General features: G+C 31.8%; 1 protein-coding gene and 1 pseudogene across 1 annotated transcript; both read left to right on the plus strand.

Annotated features, from left to right (window-relative positions):
• Window positions 1–15,468, plus strand: part of LOC114386219 — a 29,201-nt pseudogene extending 13,733 nt beyond the window's left edge.
• Window positions 15,469–20,263: 4,795 nt separating this feature from the next.
• Window positions 20,264–20,818, plus strand: LOC114386220. The gene has a single exon (XM_028346192.1). It carries the CDS (start codon window positions 20,264–20,266, stop codon window positions 20,816–20,818), a length of 555 nt encoding a protein of 184 aa, XP_028201993.1.
• The last annotated feature ends 5,380 nt before the right edge of the window (window positions 20,819–26,198 follow it).

Below are 26,198 nucleotides of genomic sequence, written 5' to 3' on the forward strand. Positions count from 1 at the left end.
TTTTCCTTAAAAAAATTTAGCTATTGTAATTTAAAATATAAAGTTAATTTAATTCTATATTATGTAATTTTTATATTTTAAAACGCACAGTGACAAAAAGAATTTGGGCATTGCTAAGATAGGATATGTATTGGTGATGCATTTTTTTTATTGGGAGAACTAAATACAATATCACAATTCACAAGATTTAAAATAATTGTATATCTTAATCAATTAATCTAGACCCATTAACATTTAGTGATGATGCATTTTTTTTATTGGGAGAACTAAATACAATATCACAATTCACAAGATTTAAAATAATTGTATATCTTAATCAATTAATCTAGACCCATTAACATTTAGTGATGATGCATGCATTGTGTTTGGGTTATTGTTTCAGCCACTTTATCCTAATAAAACTAACCGAAGTTAATAGATCGATATATACCTCATTTATCTTTATTCTCATTTTCTCTCTCTTCTTTATGGTCATAAAGCCTATTTCTAGTTGCCATTATTATGTGGACCACTTTACAAATGGTCTATTGTGGGTTTTTTTTATCGTACTACACCTTCTTTCTCCAAAATATGTCTGATATACACTAGTTTGGGAATTAATTCTCAAACTACACCACTTTCATGCTTTTCACGGACCCGACTTCCCTTCTTCCTTTTTTTTATAAATAAGTTTATATATTATTAATATTAAATATTATATTATATAAAATTATTTTTAATTGATTTTAAAATTATTTATTTATTAAATTAATTTATGTAATATTATTTTATAATTTTTTGTAAAGAGAAATATACATATAAAGAAAAATATAAAAATTTGATAAAATTAGAGTATAATTTTTTATTTATGTTATATGTAATTGTGTAGTTAAATTTATGTTTTGTTAATTTTTGTATGTTCTTGTAATTAAAAAATAATAAAATTAGTTAGTAGTATTAAAATACAGTAAAAAAAAACACCGCAAAAAAATATATGACAAATCTGTCATAGACAAAATACTCAAATTACAGTAACTGAAATGATACTCGACAATAATGAAACATATTAAAAATTACAATTACAATGCAAACATAACAAAACTAATGAAGATCTGAAATATGTTGTGCAGAATACATGTCTTCTTCTATTTAGATTACTGATTTGCTAAAAATAGCCAAAATTTCTATTGTGCAGAATCGTTTCCAATAGTTGGATTGTGCTAACACCTTTAGCACGTCTTCATCATTTTTCAATTCTGTTATGTCATATTCAATCAAATTTTTGGAATACTTAGAATGACCTGGTTGTCGAAAGAACAATCGTCTAACTAATTGTGATCCGTGAATTCCATTAGGAGGAACCCCTGTAGGTGCAACTTGCTTGATTAAATCCTTGAGTTTCTCCATGCCAAATCCCGAAGGAATGCCAAATCTTATTGGATTAGTTCCAGTAAAGGAGTAACCCAAAAACTCACCTTGACGTGATATGTTCCACTTCCCGTTGTAATACATAATTGCATCATGAGTAGGAGTGATGGTTGATTGAAGTAGGTTGAGTATAGCATCCGGTGTTCTAATAATGGTACATAATAATTCTATAGGGCCAACACACGAGTATTGCTCATTGCACATTAACATTGTGTAAACATCATCATCATTTTTCTATTGTAAAGATTGAAAAAAATATTGTTGACCTGCATCTATGAATGGTTGTCGGTAGTAGATTTCATCCAGTAATTGATCGTTGGTTAGTTGAAGGGTGTTGTGCATTCTATGCTTGAGTGTATCAAAAGAACAGTTGTTAGGAACTCACATTGGTGTTGGAATGAGACTTTGAAAATAAACACCAGTTTGGTTGTAACTGATTGATCCATTTGGAAAAATGAAAGCTAATCTGGAGTTAGTAATGGTCTGACTGCTTGTTTCTCCCAAAAATGACATAGTAATAAGATTGAATTTGGTTTGTGAAATTATGTTGTGTGAGATTGTGTGTTTGTATTGTGTCTGTGTTGTGTTATTTATAGTTGTATGAGTATTCTGCCACGTTGATGTGTATTGGAATCCAATGTTTCTTTTTTCCTAGTAAGTGATGTAGCAGACGTCCATTATAATTTCAGAGTCAACAAAGAGATTATGAGTTGTCCATCTCATGTCAGTTTTGCACACGTCTCTAAAAATTAAATGTCTCACCTGTAAAATTGACATCAAATGAACAGCTCATAATGCAGAGTGTTGTTAATTTGGACTGTGATTTTTCCCATGTAATTAAAGCAACAGACGTTCATGATAATTTTCAGAGTGAATAAAGAGATTATGAGCTGTCCATTTCATGGCAGTTTTGCAGGTGAGACATTTAATTTGGACTGTGATTATGTAGCTCATAATGCAGAGTGTTGTTAATTTGGACTGTGATTTTTCCCATGTAATTAAAGCAACAGACGTTCATGATGATTTTCAGAGTGAATAAAGAGATTATGAGTTGTCCATTTCATGGCAGTTTTGCAGGTGAGACATTTAAATTTTAGAGACATATGCAAATTACGGAGTATTGTCAATTTGGATTGTGATTTTTCCCTTGTAATTAAAGCAAGAAACATCCATAATTATTTTCAGAGTGAATAAAGAGATTATGAGTTGTCCATTTCATGTCAGTTTTGTCGATGAGACATTTAATTTTTAAAAATAGTGTAGTGTAAATGACAAAGTATTGTGAATTTTGACAGTTATGTTATCATGTCAACTACTGCAGTAAAAGTGGGTAAACTGAAAATTGCTAATTTAAATTTAAAGGAAAAATTATTTCAATACGTAAAGTGATAACTAAAGACAGACATAAGACATTACATGAAAATCTCAAAGAAGAAATAACTTAGACATGAATGATTCGTAGATTACCAATCCCGTTTGAATATAGGTTCGTGGGATGGAGACAGGTTACTTCCTTCGGGCCTGGAAGAGGAGTCCGTATCACTATCATGGTTTTTGAGCCAACAAGTCTCGTATTCACCTGATAAGTCTTCAAGATTAGAGGTTGAGCCATGTTGGTTGCCTGGTGGGTTATTATTGTGACAGATTATGGCAAATAACTCCACAAATGGTAGTGATGGGTTGTTATAAAAAATGTTGAACATTTGTCGAACATCAGCATCATCTCGCAGAATAAAAGATGTGTACATATAACGTTGTCCTGACTCAAATATAGGGCACCGGAAATGGAGATGTTGGATATGTTGTTCTAGGTCAATGTTTAGTTTTTGGTGAACAAGTTCAAGCAATTGTGTAAAGGTTATGACCTTGTCGATCATGAAAGTTTTTGTGTTGTTACTAACGAAGGTGGTGCCCTCATTAGTATTGCAAATTTGGCCGTCGTAGTAAACACAAACATATGCAGTTAGGTGACACATTGTGGTAGGGATTGAGATGAAAATTTGAAATTGTTACGAATGTCTTTAGTTGTAGTGGTATTTATAGAATTTGGTTATAGTTGAGTGAGTCACTAGTTAACTGTGCATTTAGATGAACGGGTAAATGAACACTTAAGCATATTTACAAGGGTCCACAATGTGCAAATTGCTGAGTGAAAAAAAACTGAGTTGTCCACGTCATGTCAGTTTTACTGGTGCGACATTAATTTTTTTAGAGATGTGTGAAAATTGCTTAGTGTTGTCAATTTCAACTGTGATTTATCCCTGGTAATTGATGGAGCAGAAGTCCATTATAATTATCAGAGTGAAAAAATTGAGTTGTCCATGTCATGTCTGTTTTACTGGTGCGACATTTATTTTTTTAGAGACGTGTGTAAATTGCTGAGTGTTGTCAATTTTGATTGTGATTTATCTCTGGTAATTGATGGAGTATAAGTCCATTATAATTATCAGAGTGAAAAAAAATTGAGTAGTGCATGTCATGTCAGTTTTACTGGTGAGACATTTATTTTTTTAGAGACTTATGGAAATTGTCAAGTGTTGTCAATTTCGACTGTGATTTATCCCTCATAACTGATGCAGCAGAAGTCCATTATAATTTCGGAGTAAAAAAAAAATTGATTTGTGAAAATTACAGTGTGTCACGAATATTTTTTTTTTGGAGTTTTTGACGTTATTACCATGGAAAAAGTGTCCAAATCATAATTTTTTTGATTTTGTACTTGTATTTTGAGGTGTTATTCTATGGAACTGGTGCACGAAATAATTATTTTGGATTCTTTGACATTTAAACTATAGAAAAATTGAGTCACAAATATCATTAATGTGTTCGACATAATTTGAAAAAAATGCAGAACATGAGTACTTAACCATAGTTACAAGGGTCCAAATCATAGTTTTTTTTTTTATTTTGTACATGTATTTTGAGGTGTTATTCCATGGAATTGGTGCACGAAATAATTTTTTTTGCATTCTTTGACGTTCAAAATATAGAAAAATTGAGTCACAAATATCATTAATGTGTTCGACATAATTTGAAAAAAATGTAGAACATGAGTACTTAACCATAGTTGCAAGGGTTCAAATCATAGTTTTTTTATTTATTTTGTACTTGTATTTTGAGGTGTTATTCACATGGAACTGGAGCACGAAATAATTTTTTTTTGGATTCTTTGACATTCAAACTATAGAAAAAATGAGTCACAAATATCATTAATGTGTTCGACATAATTTAAAAAAAATGCAGAACATGGGCTCTTAAGCATAGTTGCAAGGGTCCAAATCATAGTTATTTTGATTTTGTACTTGTATTTTGAAGTATAAGTCCATGGAACTGGTGCACGAATTTTTTTTTTGGATTCTTTGACGTTCAAAATATAGAAAAAATGAATCACAAATATCATTAATGTGTTCAACATAATTTGAAAAAAATGCAGAACATGAGCTCTTAAGCATAGTTGGAAGGGTCCAAATCATAGTTTTTTTTATTTTGTACTTGTATTTTGAGGTGTAAGTCCATGGAACTGGTGCACGAAATAATTTTTGTTGGATTCTTTGACGTTCAAACTATAGAAAAAATGAGTCACAAACATCATTAATGTGTGTGACATAATTTTAAAGAAATGCAGGACATGGATACTTAAGCATAGTTGCAAGGGTCCAAATCATAGTTTTTTTGATTTTGTACTTGTATATTGAGGTGTTAGTCCATGGAACTGGTGCACGAAATAATTTTTTTTGTATTCTTTGACGTTCAAAATATAGAAAAAATGAGTCACAAATATCATTAATGTGTTCGAAATAATTTTAAAAAAATGCAGAACATGGGCTCTTAAGCATAGTTGCAAAGGTCCAAATCATAGTTTTTTTGATTTTGTACTTGTATTTTGAGGTGTTAGTCCATGGAACTGGTGCACGAAATATTTTTTTTTGGATTCTTTGACGTTTAAACTATAGAAAAAATGAGTCACAAATATCATTAATGTGTTCAACATAATTTGAAAAAAATGCAGAACATGGGCACTTAACCATAGTTGGAAGGGTCCAAATCATAGTTTTTTTTATTTTGTACTTGTATTTTGAGGTGTAAGTCCATGGAACTGGTGCACGAAATAATTTTTTTTGGATTCTTTGACGTTCAAACTATAGAAAAAATGAGTCACAAACATCATTAATGTGTGTGACATAATTTTAAAGAAATGCAGAACATGGATACTTAAGCATAGTTGCAAGGGTCCAAATCATAGTTTTTTTTATTTTCTACTTGTATTTTGAGGTGTTAGTCCATGGAACTGGTGCACGAAATAATTTTTTTTGGATTCTTTGACGTTCAAAATATAGAAAAAATGAGTCACAAATATCATTAATGTGTTCGAAATAATTTTAAAAAAATGCAGAACATTGGCTCTTAAGCATAGTTGCAAAGGTCCAAATCATAGTTTTTTTGATTTTGTACTTGTATTTTGAGGTGTTAGTCCATGGAACTGGTGCACAAAATATTTTTTTTTGGATTCTATGACATTCAAACTATAGAAAAAATGAGTCACAAATATCATTAATGTGTTCGACATAATTTAAAAAAAATGCAGAACATGGGCTCTTAAGCATAGTTGCAAGGGTCCAAATCATAGTTATTTTGATTTTGTACTTGTATTTTGAAGTATATGTCCATGGATCTGGTGCACGAATTTTTTTTTTTGGATTCTTTGACGTTCAAAATATAGAAAAAATGAGTCACAAATATCATTAATGTGTTCAACATAATTTGAAAAAAATGCAGAACATGAGCTCTTAAGCATAGTTGGAATGGTCCAAATCATAGTTTTTTTTATTTTGTACTTGTATTTTGAGGTGTAAGTCCATGGAACTGGTGCACAAAATAATTTTTTTTGGATTCTTTGACGTTCAAACTATAGAAAAAATGAGTAACAAACATCATTAATGTGTGTGACATAATTTTAAAGAAATGCAGAACATGGGTACTTAAGCATAGTTGCAAGGGTCCAAATCATAGTTTTTTTGATTTTGTACTTGTATTTTGAGGTGTTAGTCCATGGAACTGGTGCACGAAATACTTTTTTTTTTATTCTTTGACGTTTAAGCTATAGAAAAAATAAGTCACAAATATCATTAATGTGTTCAACATAATTTGAAAAAAATGCAGAACATGGGCACTTAACCATAGTTGGAAGGGTCCAAATCAAAGTTTTTTTTATTTTGAGGTGTAAGTCCATGGAACTGGTGCACGAAATAATTTTTTTTGGATTCTTTGACGTTCAAACTATAGAAAAAATGAGTCACAAACATCATTAATGTGTGTGACATAATTTTAAAGAATTGCAGAACATGGATACTTAAGCATAGTTGCAAGGGTCCAAATCATAGTTTTTTTGATTTTGTACTTGTATTTTTGAGGTGTTAGTCCATGGAACTGGTGCACGAAATAATTTTTTTTGGATTCTTTGACGTTCAAAATATAGAAAAAATGAGTCACAAATATCATTAATGTGTTCGAAATAATTTTAAAAAAATGCAGAACATGGGCTCTTAAGCATAGTTGCAAAAGTCCAAATCATAGTTTTTTTGATTTTGTACTTGTATTTTGAGGTGTTAGTCCATGGAACTGGTGCACGAAATATTTTTTATGGATTCTTTGACATTCAAACTATAGAAAAAATGAGTCACAAATATCATTAATGTGTTCGACATAATTTAAAAAAAATGCAGAACATGGGCTCTTAAGCATAGTTGGAAGGGTCCAAATCATAGTTTTTTTTATTTTGTACTTGTATTTTGAGGTGTTAGTCCATGGAACTGGTGCACGAAATATTTTTTTTTTGGATTCTATGACGTTCAAACTATAGAAAAAATGAGTCACAAATATCATTAATGTGTTCGACATAATTTAAAAAAAATGCAGAACATGGGCTCTTAAGCATAGTTGCAAGTGTCCAAATCATAGTTATTTTGATTTTGTACTTGTATTTTGAAGTATAAGTCCATGGATCTGGAGCACGAATTTTTTTTTTTGGATTCTTTGACGTTCAAAATATAGAAAAAATGAGTCACAAATATCATTAATGTGTTCAACATAATTTGAAAAAAATGCAGAACATGAGCTCTTAAGCATAGTTGGAAGGGTCCAAATCATAGTTTTTTTTATTTTGTACTTGTATTTTGAGGTGTAAGTCCATGGAACTGGTGCACAAAATAATTTTTTTTGGATTCTTTGACGTTCAAACTATAGAAAAAATGAGTCACAAACATCATTAATGTGTGTGACATAATTTTAAAGAAATGCAGAACATGGGTACTTAAGCATAGTTGCAAGGGTCCAAATCATAGTTTTTTTGATTTTGTACTTGTATTTTGAGGTGTTAGTCCATGGAACTGGTGCACGAAATATTTTTTTTTTGATTCTTTGACGTTTAAGCTATAGAAAAAATAAGTCACAAATATCATTAATGTGTTCAACATAATTTGAAAAAAATGCAGAACATGGGCACTTAACCATAGTTGGAAGGGTCCAAATCAAAGTTTTTTTTATTTTGAGGTGTAAGTCCATGGAACTGGTGCACGAAATAATTTTTTTTGGATTCTTTGACGTTCAAACTATAGAAAAAATGAGTCACAAACATCATTAATGTGTGTGACATAATTTTAAAGAATTGCAGAACATGGATACTTAAGCATAGTTGCAAGGGTCCAAATCATAGTTTTTTTGATTTTGTACTTGTATTTTTGAGGTGTTAGTCCATGGAACTGGTGCACGAAATATTTTTTATGGATTCTTTGACATTCAAACTATAGAAAAAATGAGTCACAAATATCATTAATGTGTTCGACATAATTTAAAAAAAATGCAGAACATGGGCTCTTAAGCATAGTTGGAAGGGTCCAAATCATAGTTTTTTTTATTTTGTACTTGTATTTTGAGGTGTAAGTCCATGGAACTGGTGCACAAAATAATTTTTTTTGGATTCTTTGACGTTAAAACTATAGAAAAAATGAGTCACAAACATCATTAATGTGTGTGACATAATTTTAAAGAAATGCAGAACATGGGTACTTAAGCATAGTTGCAAGGGTCCAAATCATAGTTTTTTTGATTTTGTACTTGTATTTAGAGGTGTTAGTCCATGGAACTGGTGCACGAAATAATTTTTTTTGGATTCTTTGACGTTCAAACTATAGAAAAAATGAGTCACAAACATCATTAATGTGTGTGACATAATTTTAAAGAAATGCAGAACATGGATACTTAAGCATAGTTGCAAGGGTCCAAATCATAGTTTTTTTTTATTTTGTACTTGTATTTTGAGGTGTTAGTCCATGGAACTGGTGCACGAAATAATTTTTTTTGGATTCTTTGACGTTCAAAATATAGAAAAAATGAGTCACAAATATCATTAATGTGTTCAACATAATTTGAAAAAAATGCAGAACATGAGCTCTTAAGCATAGTTGGAAGGGTCCAAATCATAGTTTTTTTTATTTTGTACTTGTATTTTGAGGTGTAAGTCCATGGAACTGGTGCACAAAATAATTTTTTTTGGATTCTTTGACGTTAAAACTATAGAAAAAATGAGTCACAAACATCATTAATGTGTGTGACATAATTTTAAAGAAATGCAGAACATGGGTACTTAAGCATAGTTGCAAGGGTCCAAATCATAGTTTTTTTGATTTTGTACTTGTATTTTGAGGTGTTAGTCCATGGAACTGGTGCACGAAATAATTTTTTTTGGATTCTTTGACGTTCAAACTATAGAAAAAATGAGTCACAAACATCATTAATGTGTGTGACATAATTTTAAAGAAATGCAGAACATGGATACTTAAGCATAGTTGCAAGGGTCCAAATCATAGTTTTTTTTATTTTGTACTTGTATTTTGAGGTGTTAGTCCATGGAACTGGTGCACGAAATAATTTTTTTTGGATTCTTTGACGTTCAAAATATAGAAAAAATGAGTCACAAATATCATTAATGTGTTCGAAATAATTTTAAAAAAATGCAGAACATGGGCTCTTAAGCATAGTTGCAAAGGTCCAAATCATAGTTTTTTTGATTTTGTACTTGTATTTTGAGGTGTTAGTCCATGGAACTGGTGCACGAAATATTTTTTTTGGATTCTTTGACATTCAAACTATAGAAAAAATGAGTCACAAATATCATTAATGTGTGTGACATAATTTTAAAGAAATGCAGAACATGGGTACTTAAGCATAGTTGCAAGGGTCCAAATCATAGTTATTTTGATTTTGTACTTGTATTTTGAAGTATAAGTCCATGGATCTGGTGCACAAATTTTTTTTTTTGGATTCTTTGACGTTCAAAATATAGAAAAAATGAGTCACAAATATCATTAATGTGTTCAACATAATTTGAAAAAAATGCAGAACATGAGCTCTTAAGCATAGTTGGAAGGGTCCAAATCATAGTTTTTTTTTATTTTGTACTTGTATTTTGAGGTGTAAGTCCATGGAACTGGTGCACAAAATAATTTTTTTTGGATTCTTTGACGTTTAAACTATAGAAAAAATGAGTCACAAACATCATTAATGTGTGTGACATAATTTTAAAGAAATGCAGAACATGGGTACTTAAGCATAGTTGCAAGGGTCCAAATCATAGTTTTTTTGATTTTGTACTTGTATTTTGAGGTGTTAGTCCATGGAACTGGTGCACGAAATATTTTCTTTTTTGATTCTTTGACGTTTAAGCTATAGAAAAAATAAGTCACAAATATCATTAATGTGTTCAACATAATTTGAAAAAAATGCAGAACATGGGCACTTAACCATAGTTGGAAGGGTCCAAATCAAAGTTTTTTTTATTTTGTACTTGTATTTTGAGGTGTAAGTCCATGGAACTGGTGCACGAAATAATTTTTTTTGGATTCTTTGACGTTCAAACTATAGAAAAAATGAGTCACAAACATCATTAATGTGTGTGAAATAATTTTAAAGAAATGCAGAACATGGGTACTTAAGCATAGTTGCAAGGGTCCAAATCATAGTTATTTTGATTTTGTACTTGTATTTTGAAGTATAAGTCCATGGATCTGGTGCACGAATTTTTTTTTTTTGGATTCTTTGACGTTCAAAATATAGAAAAAATGAGTCACAAATATCATTAATGTGTTCAACATAATTTGAAAAAAATGCAGAACATGAGCTCTTAAGCATAGTTGGAAGGGTCCAAATCATAGTTTGTTTTATTTTGTACTTGTATTTTGAGGTGTAAGTCCATGGAACTGGTGCACAAAATAATTTTTTTTGGATTCTTTGACGTTCAAACTATAGAAAAAATGAGTCACAAACATCATTAATGTGTGTGACATAATTTTAAAGAAATGCAGAACATGGATACTTAAGCATAGTTGCAAGAGTCCAAATCATAGTTTTTTTGATTTTGTACTTGTATTTTGAGGTGTTAGTCCATGGAACTGGTGCACGAAATAATTTTTTTTGGATTCTTTGACGTTCAAAATATAGAAAAAATGAGTCAGAAATATCATTAATGTGTTCGAAATAATTTTTAAAAAATGCAGAACATGGGCTCTTAAGCATAGTTGCAAAGGTCCAAATCATAGTTTTTTTGATTTTGTACTTGTATTTTGAGGTGTTAGTCCATGGAACTGGTGCACGAAATATTTTTTTTGGATTCTTTGACATTCAAACTATAGAAAAAATGAGTCACAAATATCATTAATGTGTTCGACATAATTTAAAAAAAATGCAGAACATGGGCTCTTAAGCATAGTTGGAAGGGTCCAAATCATAGTTTTTTTTATTTTGTACTTGTATTTTGAGGTGTAAGTCCATGGAACTGGTGCACAAAATAATTTTTTTTGGATTCTTTGACGTTAAAACTATAGAAAAAATGAGTCACAAACATCATTAATGTGTGTGACATAATTTTAAAGAAATGCAGAACATGGGTACTTAAGCATAGTTGCAAGGGTCCAAATCATAGTTTTTTTGATTTTGTACTTGTATTTTGAGGTGTTAGCCCATGGAACTGGTGCACGAAATATTTTTTTTGGATTCTTTGACATTCAAACTATAGAAAAAATGAGTCACAAATATCATTAATGTGTTCGACATAATTTAAAAAAAATGCAGAACATGGGCTCTTAAGCATAGTTGGAAGGGTCCAAATCATAGTTTTTTTTATTTTGTACTTGTATTTTGAGGTGTAAGTCCATGGAACTGGTGCACAAAATAATTTTTTTTGGATTCTTTGACGTTAAAACTATAGAAAAAATGAGTCACAAACATCATTAATGTGTGTGACATAATTTTAAAGAAATGCAGAACATGGGTACTTAAGCATAGTTGCAAGGGTCCAAATCATAGTTTTTTTGATTTTGTACTTGTATTTTGAGGTGTTAGCCCATGGAACTGGTGCACGAAATATTTTTTTTTTTGATTCTTTGACGTTTAACCTATAGAAAAAATAAGTCACAAATATCATTAATGTGTTCAACATAATTTGAAAAAAATGCAGAACATGGGCACTTAACCATAGTTGGAAGGGTCCAAATTATAGTTTTTTTTATTTTGTACTTGTATTTTGAGGTGTAAGTCCATGGAACTGGTGAACGAAATAAGTTTTTTTGGATTCTTTGACGTTCAAACTATAGAAAAAATGAGTCACAAACATCATTAATGTGTGTGAAATAATTTTAAAGAAATGCAGAACATGGGTACTTAAGCATAGTTGCAAGGGTCCAAATCATAGTTTTTTTGATTTTGTACTTGTATTTTGAGGTGTTAGTCCATGGAACTGGTGCACGAAATAATTTTTTTTGGATACTTTGACGTTCAAAATATAGAAAAAATGAGTCACAAATATCAATAATGTGTTCGAAATAATTTTAAAAAAATGCAGAACATGGGCTCTTAAGCATAGTTGCAAGGGTCCAAATCATAGTTATTTTGATTTTGTACTTGTATTTTGAAGTATAAGTCCATGGAACTGGTGCACGAATTTTTTTTTTTTTTGGATTCTTTGACGTTGAAAATATAGAAAAAATGAGTCACAAACATCATTAATGTGTGTGACATAATTTTAAAGAAATGCAGAACATGGGTACTTAAGCATAGTTGCAAGGGTCCAAATCATAGTTTTTTTGATTTTGTACTTGTATTTTGAGGTGTTAGTCCATGGAACTGGTGCACGAAATTATTTTTTTTGGATTCTTTGACGTTCAAAATATAGAAAAAATGAGTCACAAATATCATTAATGTGTTCGAAATAATTTTAAAAAAATGCAGAACATGGGCTCTTAAGCATAGTTGCAAAGGTCCAAATCATAGTTTTTTTGATTTTGTACTTGTATTTTGAGGTGTTAGTCCATGGAACTGGTGCACGAAATATTTTTTTTTGGATTCTTTGACGTTCAAGCTATAGATAAAATGAGTCACAAATATCATTAATGTGTTCAACATAATTTTAAAAAAATGCAGAACATGGGGACTTAACCATAGTTGCAAGGGTCCAAATCATAGTTTTTTTTTATTTTGTACTTGTATTTTGAGGTGTAAGTCCATGGAACTGGTGCACGAAATAATTTTTTTTGGATTCTTTGACGTTCAAAATATATAAAAAATGAGTCACAAACATCATTAATGTGTGTGACATAATTTTAAGGAAATGCAGAACATGGGTACTTAAGCATAGTTGCAAGGGTCCAAATCATAGTTTTTTTTATTTTGTACTTGTATTTTGAGGTGTTAGTCCATGGAACTGGTGCACGAAATAATTTTTTTTGGATTCTTTGACGTTCAAAATATAGAAAAAATGAGTCACAAATATCATTAATGTGTTCGAAATAATTTTAAAAAAATGCAAAACATGGGCTCTTCAGCATAGTTGCAAAGGTCCAAATCATAGATTTTTTGATTTTGAACTTGTATTTTGAGGTGTTAGTCCATTGAACTGGTGCACGAAATATTTTTTTTTGGATTCCTTGACGTTTAAGCTATAGAAAAAATGAGTCACAAATATCATTAATGTGTTCAACATAATTTGAAAAAAATGCAGAACATGGGCACTTAACCATAGTTGGAAGGGTCCAAATCATAGTTTTTTTTTATTTTGTACTTGTATTTTGAGGTGTAAGTCCATGGAACTGGTGCACGAAATAATTTTTTTTGGATTCTTTGACGTTCAAACTATAGAAAAAATGAGTCACAAACATCATTAATGTGTGTGACATAATTTTAAAGAAATGCAGAACATGGGTACTTAAGCATAGTTGCAAGGGTCCAAATCATAGTTTTTTTTATTTTGTACTTGTATTTTGAGGTGTTAGTCCATGGAACTGGTGCACGAAATAATTTTTTTTGGATTCTTTGACGTTCAAAATATAGAAAAAATGAGTCACAAATATCATTAATGTGTTCGAAATAATTTTAAAAAAATGCAGAACATGGGCTCTTAAGCATAGTTGCAAAGGTCCAAATCATAGTTTTTTTGATTTTGTACTTGTATTTTGAGGTATTAGTCCATGGAACTGGTGCACGAAATATTTTTTTTTGGATTCTTTGACGTTTAAGCTATAGAAAAAATGAGTCACAAATATCATTAATGTGTTCGACATAATTTTAAAAAAATGCAGAACATGGGTACTTAACCATAGTTGCAAGGGTCCAAATCATATTTGATGATGCCATTACAGGGGTACTTAAACATATTTGATCTCATTATCACAACATTTTATACTTCAATGACCAAGACGATGACCAGTCCCACAAGGTGGTGGACCCCGATTACGTCGCGAATTTCTTCTTTCCAGTACGACTGGTTCTTCCACGTCATGATCATGTTGTTGTTCTATGTTAGTATTTTCAATATTGGTTGCTGCAGCTGAAGAACTTTGACCTTGTTCTCCAAACGAATGTGGTGCATCGAACTGTTGTAAAGTAGCTAAATATGATGCCGCTGAATTTGGTGTATTGAAATCGACGCCAAATAAATTGGTCATCCATTCATGGGTGGTTGCGGTGATTGACTCGCCAGTGTGGTCAAAAGTTTGATGAACAGGTGAAGGAGTAGAATATATTGACTGAGGATGTGGAATTTCAAAATGTGTTTGTTCAACACCTGACCCTGCAACATTTTGTGTAATTGTTGTGCGTGGATCATGTAGTTGTTGTTCAACAGACAAGAACAAAGTAATGTTTTTCTTATATCATTCCATGTACGCTGGTGTATGTGTCATTATTCCTTCAACCCATTGCCCAGCTAAAATATCCTTGTGTTTGTTTTTCCAGATATTAATCCACTTCGCATGATATTCCATCCAATCAGTGTAATGATTGCCTCGCATGTCAATTTGGTGAAGTAGATCAAGATTCATGGGATCAACAGGGATATCTTGTTGTAGTCCAAATTGTAGCTTCACCCGATTTGTTTGATGCCATTCGACAATCGAGAAACAAATAATTGCAGTACATGCAGACCAAATCTCCATGTCTCTATGTGCACGTCTGGGTAGGTGTTCTTCAAATCCTCTATATGGGACCCAAGAAAATTGAAATATATGCCAACAAGGCAACATGTTAGTATGTATGTTTATATTTAAGGTGTAGATCATGATAGTATTATACCTCATGGCTCTCCATATGATCTATACGAGACCTATATCCGACTAAGTCAACATGCGGTGTGGCCCTATATTCTAATCTACCACCACTCCATCTAAAATGTAAAACATACAAAATCAGTATTCATTGTAATGTTATAATACACGTCATTGAAATAAAAAAAATTTACATTTCGCTATATGTAAATAACCTTTTAGCCAGTGGAAAAGTTGTTTCGGGTCGTGGGACTCTTGGTGCAATAAAAGGCATGCAGTACCAAGCCTATGACTGCAATAGTATGACACAACCACACATAGATTTACCAACCTCCGATGATGCTCGACATAGTTCTCTATACAGGTTTGCTAAGCAAGCCGAACCCCAACTATATTTTTTTGTGTTGTTCAAATCACGTAATAGGTTCAAATACATTAAATGAACTCTATTTCCAGATTTATCAGGAATTAAAGCACCGCCAATCATGTACATTATGTAAGCTCTACACTTGCATTGTAGTTAGTGCGTTGTTGGTTCTTCAGGCAATGGTGCGCGCAACATGTTTAGCAACCATGTCAGCTTCAGTGCGGCTCCTTTACGTGCATTTTCGGGAGGGACTTCCCCTAGTAACTCGTGGCATAACTCATCCCAATATAAGAAGCTAGGTCCAGCCACAACACGAACATCGACTCTAATGCCTAGATGAAGTGCAACATCTTCGAGTGTGATGGTGCACTCTCCCCATGGCAGGTGAAAGGTATGTGTTTCAGGCCTCCATCGTTCAACCAATGCAATGATCAATGCAGGATCAATTTTACACTGTTTGATTAAGGAAATATGTTAGAACCCAGTAGACGATAATAATGGTATAATTTGTGGTTCTAGTTCAGGTATTGTATGGTAATAGGAAGTGATTAACTCATTAATCGTAGTACGTGAACGATGAATGTGTTGATCACGCAATAGAGGTTTATCATCCATGAGAATGATGTCAAATGGTAAACCGAATACAAATGATATAAAATTTGAATTTGGGTGATGCAAATGTGGTATTGACATGCACCTCTCATATATTTATCATTTACACTATGTTCGGTTTTGCAAGCACAAATACACTTAAGATAACTGTAATGCCTCGAGATTCCAAAGCACATTTATAATTTGTCTCGTTCTAAGGCCTCGAGATTCCAAAGCACATTAACATGACTATGGTACTGTGATGCATCGAGATTCTAATTCACGTGAATCACTAAAATTTCGTGCACACTGTTCACCCGCATGCGTACGTTAACCACATTAACTTGGTTCTCAATAATTCACATGTTTTTAACATTACACTTAAGGTAATTGTAATGTCTCGAGAATCCAAAGCACATTTATAAATTGTCTCGTTGCAAGGCATCGAGATTCCAAAGCACGTTAACATCAACTGTGGTACTGTCACGCATCGAGATTCTAATGCACGTGAACCAATGACATTTTCGAGCACACTATTCACCCGCATGCGTACGATAACCGCATTAGCTTTGTTCTCAACATTTCGCATGGCCTCAACATTACACTTAATGTAATTGTAATGCCTCAAGATTCCAAACCACATTTATATTTTGTCTCGTTGTAAGGCCTCGAGATTCCAAAGCACATTAACACGACTGTGGTACTGTGATGCATTGAGATTCTAATTCACGTGAACCATGGACCCGTGATTGATTGCATATATAAACCTACCACGTCACCTAATACTTTGCACTGTTGCGTCTAATCAAATTGTCAGAGAAAACAGAGACGGCTAGCAATGAGGTCAGAGCCTATTTGTGTGTACTTTATATCAATGGTGAAATCATTCAAAGTTCAAGTGCAAATGCAATTTTCAGAGGTGACAACACAAAGTCGTTACTCTTGAATCCAACAATGACGCTGCCAAATATAATCACTGCAATACAGTCATCAATTACAGATAATGGTGTTATGCCTATAATTAATACCCTTTGGTATCGTTGTCCTGTATATCAATTAAATGGTGAAGTTCAATATAGGGCAATTCAAATTATTGACGAAGAAGGTGTCTCATGCATGCTTCATACATTTCTCAATATGAGAAGTGTAATATGTATGGAATTTAAAGTTGATGTTCATAATTCATTATCACCTACTCAAGTTAATGACCTAAGTTGGGCCGACATGGAGCAGAAGCTGGAGAATACCATGAAATTAGAATGAATAATTTAACATATTTTGTTATTGTATTGCATTGAAGTTTTTCTCCGTCTTTATTATCTAGTTGTAGTTGTTGCATGCTTTGAAGTTGTTATTTTTAATTTACTTCAGTAATAATAGTCTACATATGCATCATTTCAGAGATGCGGAGCAATGTCAGACCTAACCCTCACATGCACTGACACCCCATTAAAGTGTGGTGTTGCACACTGTTCACTCACATGCGTATGTTTATCCCATTAACATGTTTCTGAACAATCCATGTGACCTTGGCATGCGATACGGAACACTGCGGTCAACAATCATGATTAAACGAACAATCTGTCATGTATATTAATGTGTGAGGTTGCATACTGTTCACTCACATGTGTACACTAATTTACTCACATGCACTTAATGTCCTACCTAACTCTCCTACCTAACCGTCGTAACTAACTTTGCTGCCTAACCCTCCCACCTAACCTTTCAAGCTAACACTCCTACCTAACCCCTTCCATCTAACCCTCGTAACTAACTCTCCCACCTAACCTTCCAATCTAACTCTCCCATCTAACCTTCCAATCTAACACTCCCACCTACCCCTCCCATCTAACCCTCGTAACTAACTCTCCCAACCTAACCTTCCAATCTAACTCTCCCACCTAACATTCCAATCTAACTCTAGTACTAAACTTTCTCAGCCTATATATAATATCACCATTTGACAACAACATATCACACACAACAATTTTCTCATAAAACAAAACTCGATTTGTAACTCTCACACCATTTCCACTCATATCCCATAAGCACCACCTTGGCTCCACCTAAAGAAATTCCAACCCTCATTTACCATAATGGTCACATTGTAGACAATCCAGTTCAAGGATCAACGTACCAATGTATGACCCCAATATTTTTTTACGCCTGTCGTTCTATTACGTTTACACAATTCATTCGAAAAATTAACAATCGTCTCCCTACTCGAGCAACTGAACAAGTTGCTCAATTGTTATTTCGTGTCCCTATTTCACTTCATCTCGATCAAACACGCTTTATTTCAGCTCAACTATTCGACAATGATGATCTTAGAGGCGCGATGGAAACAATTATCCAGAATCCACAATTGAATTCTACCGAATTCTATGCTGTTACTGAGCTTATTCCTCAACCACAACCATCGTCTCCACAACCCTCATGTCCACAACTACAACTACCGCCTCCACAATAGTTACCGTACAACAACATAGACCTCAATAATCAAGTATCTTCATACAACAACCTTGAATCAAAAGACCCCTTTGACATTTATACTTTATACACACAAATATTATCCGAGAATGATTTCTTTTTTCATGGCCAACAAACCTCCTTTGACCAACAAAACCATCCTTCATCCCCCTTTACGCCACCTTCACAGCTACCACAAACGCAAACATCAAACCTAGATGACCATCCCATTGCTAACGAAGATCCCATTATACGATTTCATCATGAAAACATGGATGATTTTACTAAGGATGAGGATCAACAGTTCTTTGATCACATCAATCAGCAAAGCGATGACCAAAGGGATGACCAAACCGATGACGAGGGTGTTGGCGGACCAACAACACCTCTGTCACCTCCGTTGCAATATCAGCAACCTAGGTGCCCAGTAGACTTGAACTTTGACCACCTACCACACTACATTGATCAACACCATTTTGTTCATCAACAACACAATGTACAACCACCAGTCGGTGCACTCGAGGTTGGCATGACCTTCGATGACAAAGCACAATGTATTCGAGCAATCAAAGAATACAACATCAGAAATCATTTTGGTTGCAGAACAATTTACTCTGACCAAAGAAGGCTAAACTTCGTCTACAAGTTACATGAAAATGGTTGTACATGGAGCTTGGGCGCATGCAATTCAAAGAGGCATAACAAATGGATTATCTAGAGTATCAGAGGTCATCACACTTGTCTCGTGTCGATGCTCAGACAAGATCATCGCCAACTCGACAAACACGTCATAGCACAGATCATCCAACCAATTGTCAAAACAAACCCAACTGTCTCCATCAAGACGTTGATTGCAAAGATCAAAACGTTCATGAATTATACCCCATCCTACAAGAAGACATGGTTAGCAAAGAAAAAAGCATTGGAGATGATTCATGGAAACCGGGAAGAATCATATGCCAAACTGCCAAAACTTTTCGGAGCTTTGCAATCTTGTGTTCCCGGGACTGTGGTCGCTGCTCAAACAGAATCCTTGTATGAGGGGGGAGAAATAGTACCGGGCAAAAGATTGTTTAAACGTGTCTTTTGGTCATTTGGTCCATGCATTAATGGTTTTTCATATTGCAAACCCATTGTACAAGTAGATGGTACATGGCTTTACGGAAAGTATACTGGCACACTGTTGATAGCTACCGCACAAGATGAAGTTAACCATATCTTCCCGATTGCCTATGCCATTGTAGAAGGGGAGACAACTTCAGCTTGGGGTTTTTTTCTAAAGAATTTGAGAAGACATGTTACTCCGCAAATTAACATTTCTCTTATTTCAGATCGACACCCCTCAATTATAAGTGCCTACAACAACCCAAGTAACTTATGGGTCCAGGACACATCCCATTTATTTTGCCTGCGCCACATTACACAAAACTTTCTTCGTGGTAACTCAAACTGCAAAAATTTAAAGAAACCACTTATGTTGGCTGGGGAGAATCTATTTTATTTATTCGTTATAATTTTCTTTCAATCAAATTTTATAACATAATACATTGATTAAATATTTACAGGGTACGCATACACGGAGAAGATGCATTGGCGACATCTTGGGGATATTCGTGCGAATAAGCCAAGTGCAGCTGAATGGCTTGATCAATTACCCAAACAAAAATGGGTACAATGCTTTGATGAGAGGAAACGTTGGGGACATATGACTACCAATTTGTCGGAGTCTGTTAATTCCATGTTAAAAAACACAAGACATTTGCCGGTGTCATCGTTGGTTGAGGAGACCTATTTCAAGACCGCACAACTCTTTGCTAATAGAGGTCGACAAACTTAGGCAATGATCAACTCCGGCTCACAGTATTCTAAAGTCGTCTTCGATGCAATCAATAGTGGTCAACAAGAATCTAATACACACATTGTAAATGAATTCGACAAACACAATCACACTTTTATTATAACAGAGACTCAATCCCCACTTGAAACACCCAGACCACCTGGAAGGTTTAGAGTAATGTTACAATCCCAAAAGTGTGATTGTGGTGAATTTCAGGCTAAACATTTACCGTGTTCTCACGTCATGGCTGCCTGTAAATCTGTCAATGTTGATCCCATGACCTATGTGTCGATGATATTCACTTTACAACATATTTTGTACATCTACGACAACTCCTTTGGTTTATTGCCACACAAATCAATGTGGCAAGAATATGAAGGAGATCAGTGGGGTCCTGATCCAAGGAGAAAGAGGACTGCAAAGGGTTGTCCCGTTTCAACTTGTATTCCTACTGAGATGGACGAAGACGAAAATGAACGAGCAAGTAGAAAAAAATATGAACTTTGCCGGCAACATGGTCATAGCAGAAATAATTGTCCTAATGTATCCTCATCTTAGTTTTTCCATAGACAAATGTCATTGTTTAAATATTTATTGATGGCGTAGTATAATGTTCTTATATAAATAAATTGTTAAAAGCTTTAGTTTTATCATTTTTAATTAAATCTAATCACGTAAACAAACTAATTATATTTAGTAAAATAGTTAAATTAAAAATTTTAAAATTCAGATTATTATACAAAATAAATATTTACTAAAATAAATATATTATTATAAAAAATTCAGATTTTAAAACATATATTCACCCAAAAAATATCTTAAATAATTTAAATAATATAAAAAAATACTTAAATTTAATAATATCATTTTCTTAATAACAAAATTAAATTATAAAATAATATTACATAAATTAATTTAATAAATAAATAATTTTAAAATCAATGAAAAATAATTTTATATAATATAATATTTAATTTTAATAATATATAAACTTATTTATAAAAAAAAGGAAGAAGGGAAGTCGGGGTGCCAGACCCCGACTTCCGTGAAAAGCATGAAACTGGTGTAGTTTGGGAAAAAATTCCCAAACTAGTGTATTTCAGGCATATTTTGAAGAGAGAATGTGTAGTACAGTAAAAAAAACCTCTATTGTGTACCACTTTTATGTTCTATTAGATTAATTTGGTGTATAGAGTTCTATCTTACACCTTTCACACCTGATTCTTTTTCCAACTCCTTCTGCACAACTGCTCCACAAAGATTCATGAAGATGGAGGGCTGCCAGTGAGCGGCAGATCTCTTTGAGGCCAAATGATGTAGAGGGGTCACTTTTATAAATAATTTATTTAAGGGGGTCTATTTTCAAACATTTGTTTGAGGGGTCTATTTTTTAAAGGTGTTCCGCTATTTCTCGTGGCGAAATCCTTATTCTTTTTATTCCGTCATTCCTGTTGGCGAGACGATCTGTCATCCCCAAAGAGTTCCGCCAATACCACTTGTGAGATACCCTTGCTTTTATTTTATTTTTTTTCGCCAGCATAAGCTTTTTTTTTTCCACCAGCAACACTGGCGTTTATCCTACATGAATTCTTTTTATATTTCATGCTTAACTCATGCGCAATGGGAGAGAGCAAATGTTTTATGAATAATTTGATTTTTATAAGATTGTTTTAATATTGATTGATTTATCATTTTTTTGAATTAATTTATTAATTAAATAAATAAATGTTAATACTTTTTTTATATTTCTAAAACATTAAATATATTTACTCTTACTTAATATTTACCTTCGATAAAATATAGGAAATATTAATTAAAAATATTATAAGTTAATATAACGTTGTTATATATTGATAGAGGACAATGCATAAATTGTTATAAAATTTTCCAAATAAAAAAATATTATTTATTATTTATATGGTAAATGAATGAATGTAGTCTAAGACTCGGACTAGTTCATGACAGAAATTTGCTCTCCGTCTCTCTTCTTTCTATTTTTTGGGTACATCTTCTTAGTTATTTTTAAATATATAAAATAAAATATGTGAAAATTTGAAAAAAAAATCTTTTTGACCTTTTTAAAAGCATAGTTTATCTTTAAATGTTAAATTATTGTAAATATATTAATTTAATAATTTTAAATGACATGTGTTATTTTAAATTTTTTTTGTATTAAACTTTTTTATTTTTCAAAATTCAAATTCAACTCTTTTTTATTTACTGAGTATGTTTTAACAATTTCAAATATTTTTTATTCTCTAATATAATTAATTTTTATATTGCACCTAAATTAATAATTCATATTTCATTATACTTTTTTATATGTTTTTTCTCTTTAATATTTTCCAGATTTAATTTTATATTTTACTTGAATCCATACATTTTTATTTTATGTTTGACTTGAATCTTAACATTTTTATTTTATATTTTACTTGAGACTATATATTTTTATTTTAAATTTTAACTAAATTATTTTATCTCTTAAATAAAAAAATAAAATATAAGAATATTTGGTAAAATAATTAGCCGAAAAATAAATTTATTTTATTTTAAAAAACAATCGATTGTTTTTAAAATATAAAATTTGATTTGATAAAAAATAAAAAATGCGAGTATTGTTGGAGGAACCTTCATTGCACGGGAAGCAAGGGTATCTGACCAGTGGTATTGGCAGAATCCTTTAGGGATGATAGGTGAGTCTCACCAACAAGAATGGTGGAATAAGGGTTTCACCAACAGGAATAGCGGAACACCTTTAAAAAACAGACTCCCTCAAGCAAATGTTTACAAACAGACCTCCTTAGTTAAATTATTTGTAAAAATGACCCTTCTACGTCATTTTGTCATCTCTTTAAAGCAAGGCAAAAAAAAAAAAAACAGAAAAACAATTTATTAGAATGTTCCATTTGAATATTACTTGATTTTATTTTTATGACTATAGTTGCCTTTGCGAAAACTGAGAGAAAGACGGATTTCTAGGTGCTCAAGGTATGAAACATGACTTGAGAAGCAATGTTAGTTTATGGTTAGATTTCATATTCATGTGATGGGATGTAAAAAAAATCATTTGAAGCTTGAATTTCGATGATCGCAACAAGAGAAGGCTTGAATCAAAAAATAAATTGTGTCTTATATTTTTATTTACATACTTGTAGTTCAGTAAATGAAATATGATATTTTATAGATTTCTTTTTGAAGGAGGGGCTTAGACAGAGAAGAGGTTGGAAGCGGTAGCTTGATCGGAGAAGCCTATGATAGTAAGGGAGAAAAAATATATTGTGAAAGGTGTACTATAACAATTGTGGAGTTCACGATCAATCTAACAGGAGACAAAATTAGTGGTGTTGGACCACTTATAAAGGTAATTCATGTTAGCATGTGCCATTTCTAGCTTAGTCCTATTTTATTTTGTTACCTGACTCCATAGGAACTTTGTATCCTAGCCAGGGATTTCTCTGCTTGTTTACTTTTGCTTGTCTTTGTATTTCCCAATCATCAAAAAAATATAACTACGTAAAGTATAGGATTTGGGGAGTTTATTTATTTATTTATATATTTTTATTTCTTTGGGCTACAAATCATATATATATATATATATATATATATATATATATATATATATATATATATAGAAGTTCATCGGTTTATCTACAAAATTAGGAACTAAACCATCATTGAATATGTTCATTACGTTTGTGACATGAAAATCACTGCAATATTGTGATATTCCCATACTGATTGAGAAATTGAACTAATTAATATAATCATTTGAAAGTTGCTTTATAAGAAAAACTAAAATATGTTTTTTATAAAAATATACTTATCTCTAATTATTGTATTTAACTTTTAATTTTTTTTAAAAGTAAACTCCAATGCATACATATATACATATAATGACCAAGCTTTGGTCAGTTTTATGATCAACGTGCAGTCACTAATTTTTTTATTGTGAAAACAAAAAAGAGGAAAAAAATAAGATCTTTTTAATGACCTGCTCCTACCCAAAGCATCACGACACATGCATAGACAAGAACTAAACAGGGAAAGCGTAAAATAAGGATGAAAGAACGAAAGAAAAAAAAAAACTATAATTGTCAATTGGATTCTCAAACTCTATGCATTAATAAAAATTCTTAATTTCCATGTGAAGGCAAAGCTATAGCATTACAGCTACCAAATAAATAAATTATACATATACGCATTTAATTTTACTCATCTTTTGAATCAATTATTGACTCTTCTTTTTGGTTCATGGCGAAACACTTAAATTAACATGATACAGAAATTTAATTTATATTAACCTGTTGTTAGAAATTTTGATATATATTTATTGTTTGATCCCTGGCTAATTCTTTGAATTTTCTTTTTGATATTATTATTTGTTCTCTAACACATTGAAAAATCTCTTACAAAAATTCAAAAACTTAGATCCCCAACTGGTTTTTGATATATATATATATAGATTTAAAACTTGTTGAACATGATGCGCCGCCAAACACGGCGGAGTAGAAGGAGGCGTAGCTCCTGCCAGACGGAGATGAAGCTGCTGGTGCGGAAAAAGATGGAGTTTCAAGGTTTCTTCATCACACGGAGGTAGACAATGATGTAGAAACTAGAGAAAAGATTGTCTAGCTCTATGAAGCACGAATTTTCTATGAAGTACGGATACTCTAGTCCTTTGTTATATTTGATGTCCGACACATGTCGATGTCAATATTTAACACGGACACGACATCGTATTACATCCTATATTTTGAACATTACAGATATCCATGTATCCGTATCATGTTCGGCGTCCGTGTCGATGCTTAATAGGTTTAGCTAACAATTTTCGTTGAGTATCTAGAATTATTTTATAATTAACAAAATTCAAAATCAATAAATAATTGGTGAACAAACATGACAATCTATTAAAAATAATATCAATATATCCAATATCTATTGTCGTGATTCACTATATAAACCACCATAAGATGGTTATCCCTAGAATTCACCTTTCGATCTCTATCTTCCTTTCACAGTGCAACAAGCGCTAAAGATTTTTTTTTCTTCTTTGCTTGTCTTCGGGCTTAGAATTCCCTCGTTGATCAGGACGTAAATGAATTATTATTCAATTTTTTTTCATTTAAAAAACAAAAGAAACATAATGGAACCAGTGACATTTTTTTACTTCGTCCATTATAATGTCTATTTAAATTATTATATATATATATGATAAAAATAATAAATAAATAAATAAATGAAACAAAATAATAATTATATAAAATTAACTTTTTATATCTTTGTTAATTCATTCAATGTTTTAAAAATCAGTCCAGACAAGCTGGTCTGATCGGGAACCGAACCATCAGCCGGTTTGAGTTTCTTTTCGAATCAGTTATACATGTGACTCAGTCAAAACCACCTGCTTGAGGAATTTGAAAATTTTCTCAAATTTTTGGTCTAGGAAGGATTAGAACTTTGTTTGTTCCTCTTGGAAACTAATAGAAATACTACCACCGGATCAAAGCTACATGATTTTACTTTTATAAAACATGTAAACTAATTTTTATATATATATGGGAATACGAAATTTAAAAATGAATGACTGTGAAGTAACAAATAAAATATTATTAATATATAAGGTGTATAAAGATAAATTATGATAATTATATTATATTTTTTTTAAAATTTAAGGGTGTGTTTGGTTTATATTTTTATTTTATGTTTTTATTTTTTGAAAACTATTTTTATTTTTAAAAGATTAGAATTCTAAAAATATGTTTGATTTGACTTCTTGTTTTCTGTTTTTAGGAAATAAAAACACTAAAAATGTATGATATATTGATTTTTTATCTTTTTTGTATTTTTATATTTGCTTAAAATTATATTTCTTGTCATCGCATCTTTATTTTACCTAAAGTGATGTTCTTATTTTCAACTGAAAACACTGAAAATG

Source organism: Glycine soja, chromosome 15, assembly GCF_004193775.1.
Source record: "Glycine soja cultivar W05 chromosome 15, ASM419377v2, whole genome shotgun sequence".
NCBI classification, from domain to species: domain Eukaryota; kingdom Viridiplantae; phylum Streptophyta; class Magnoliopsida; order Fabales; family Fabaceae; genus Glycine; species Glycine soja.

Coding starts and splice junctions, on each gene's coding strand:
- LOC114386220 (XM_028346192.1), top strand. CDS start 20,264: ATGATCAACTCCGGCTCACAGTATTCTAAAGTCGTCTTCGATGCAATC.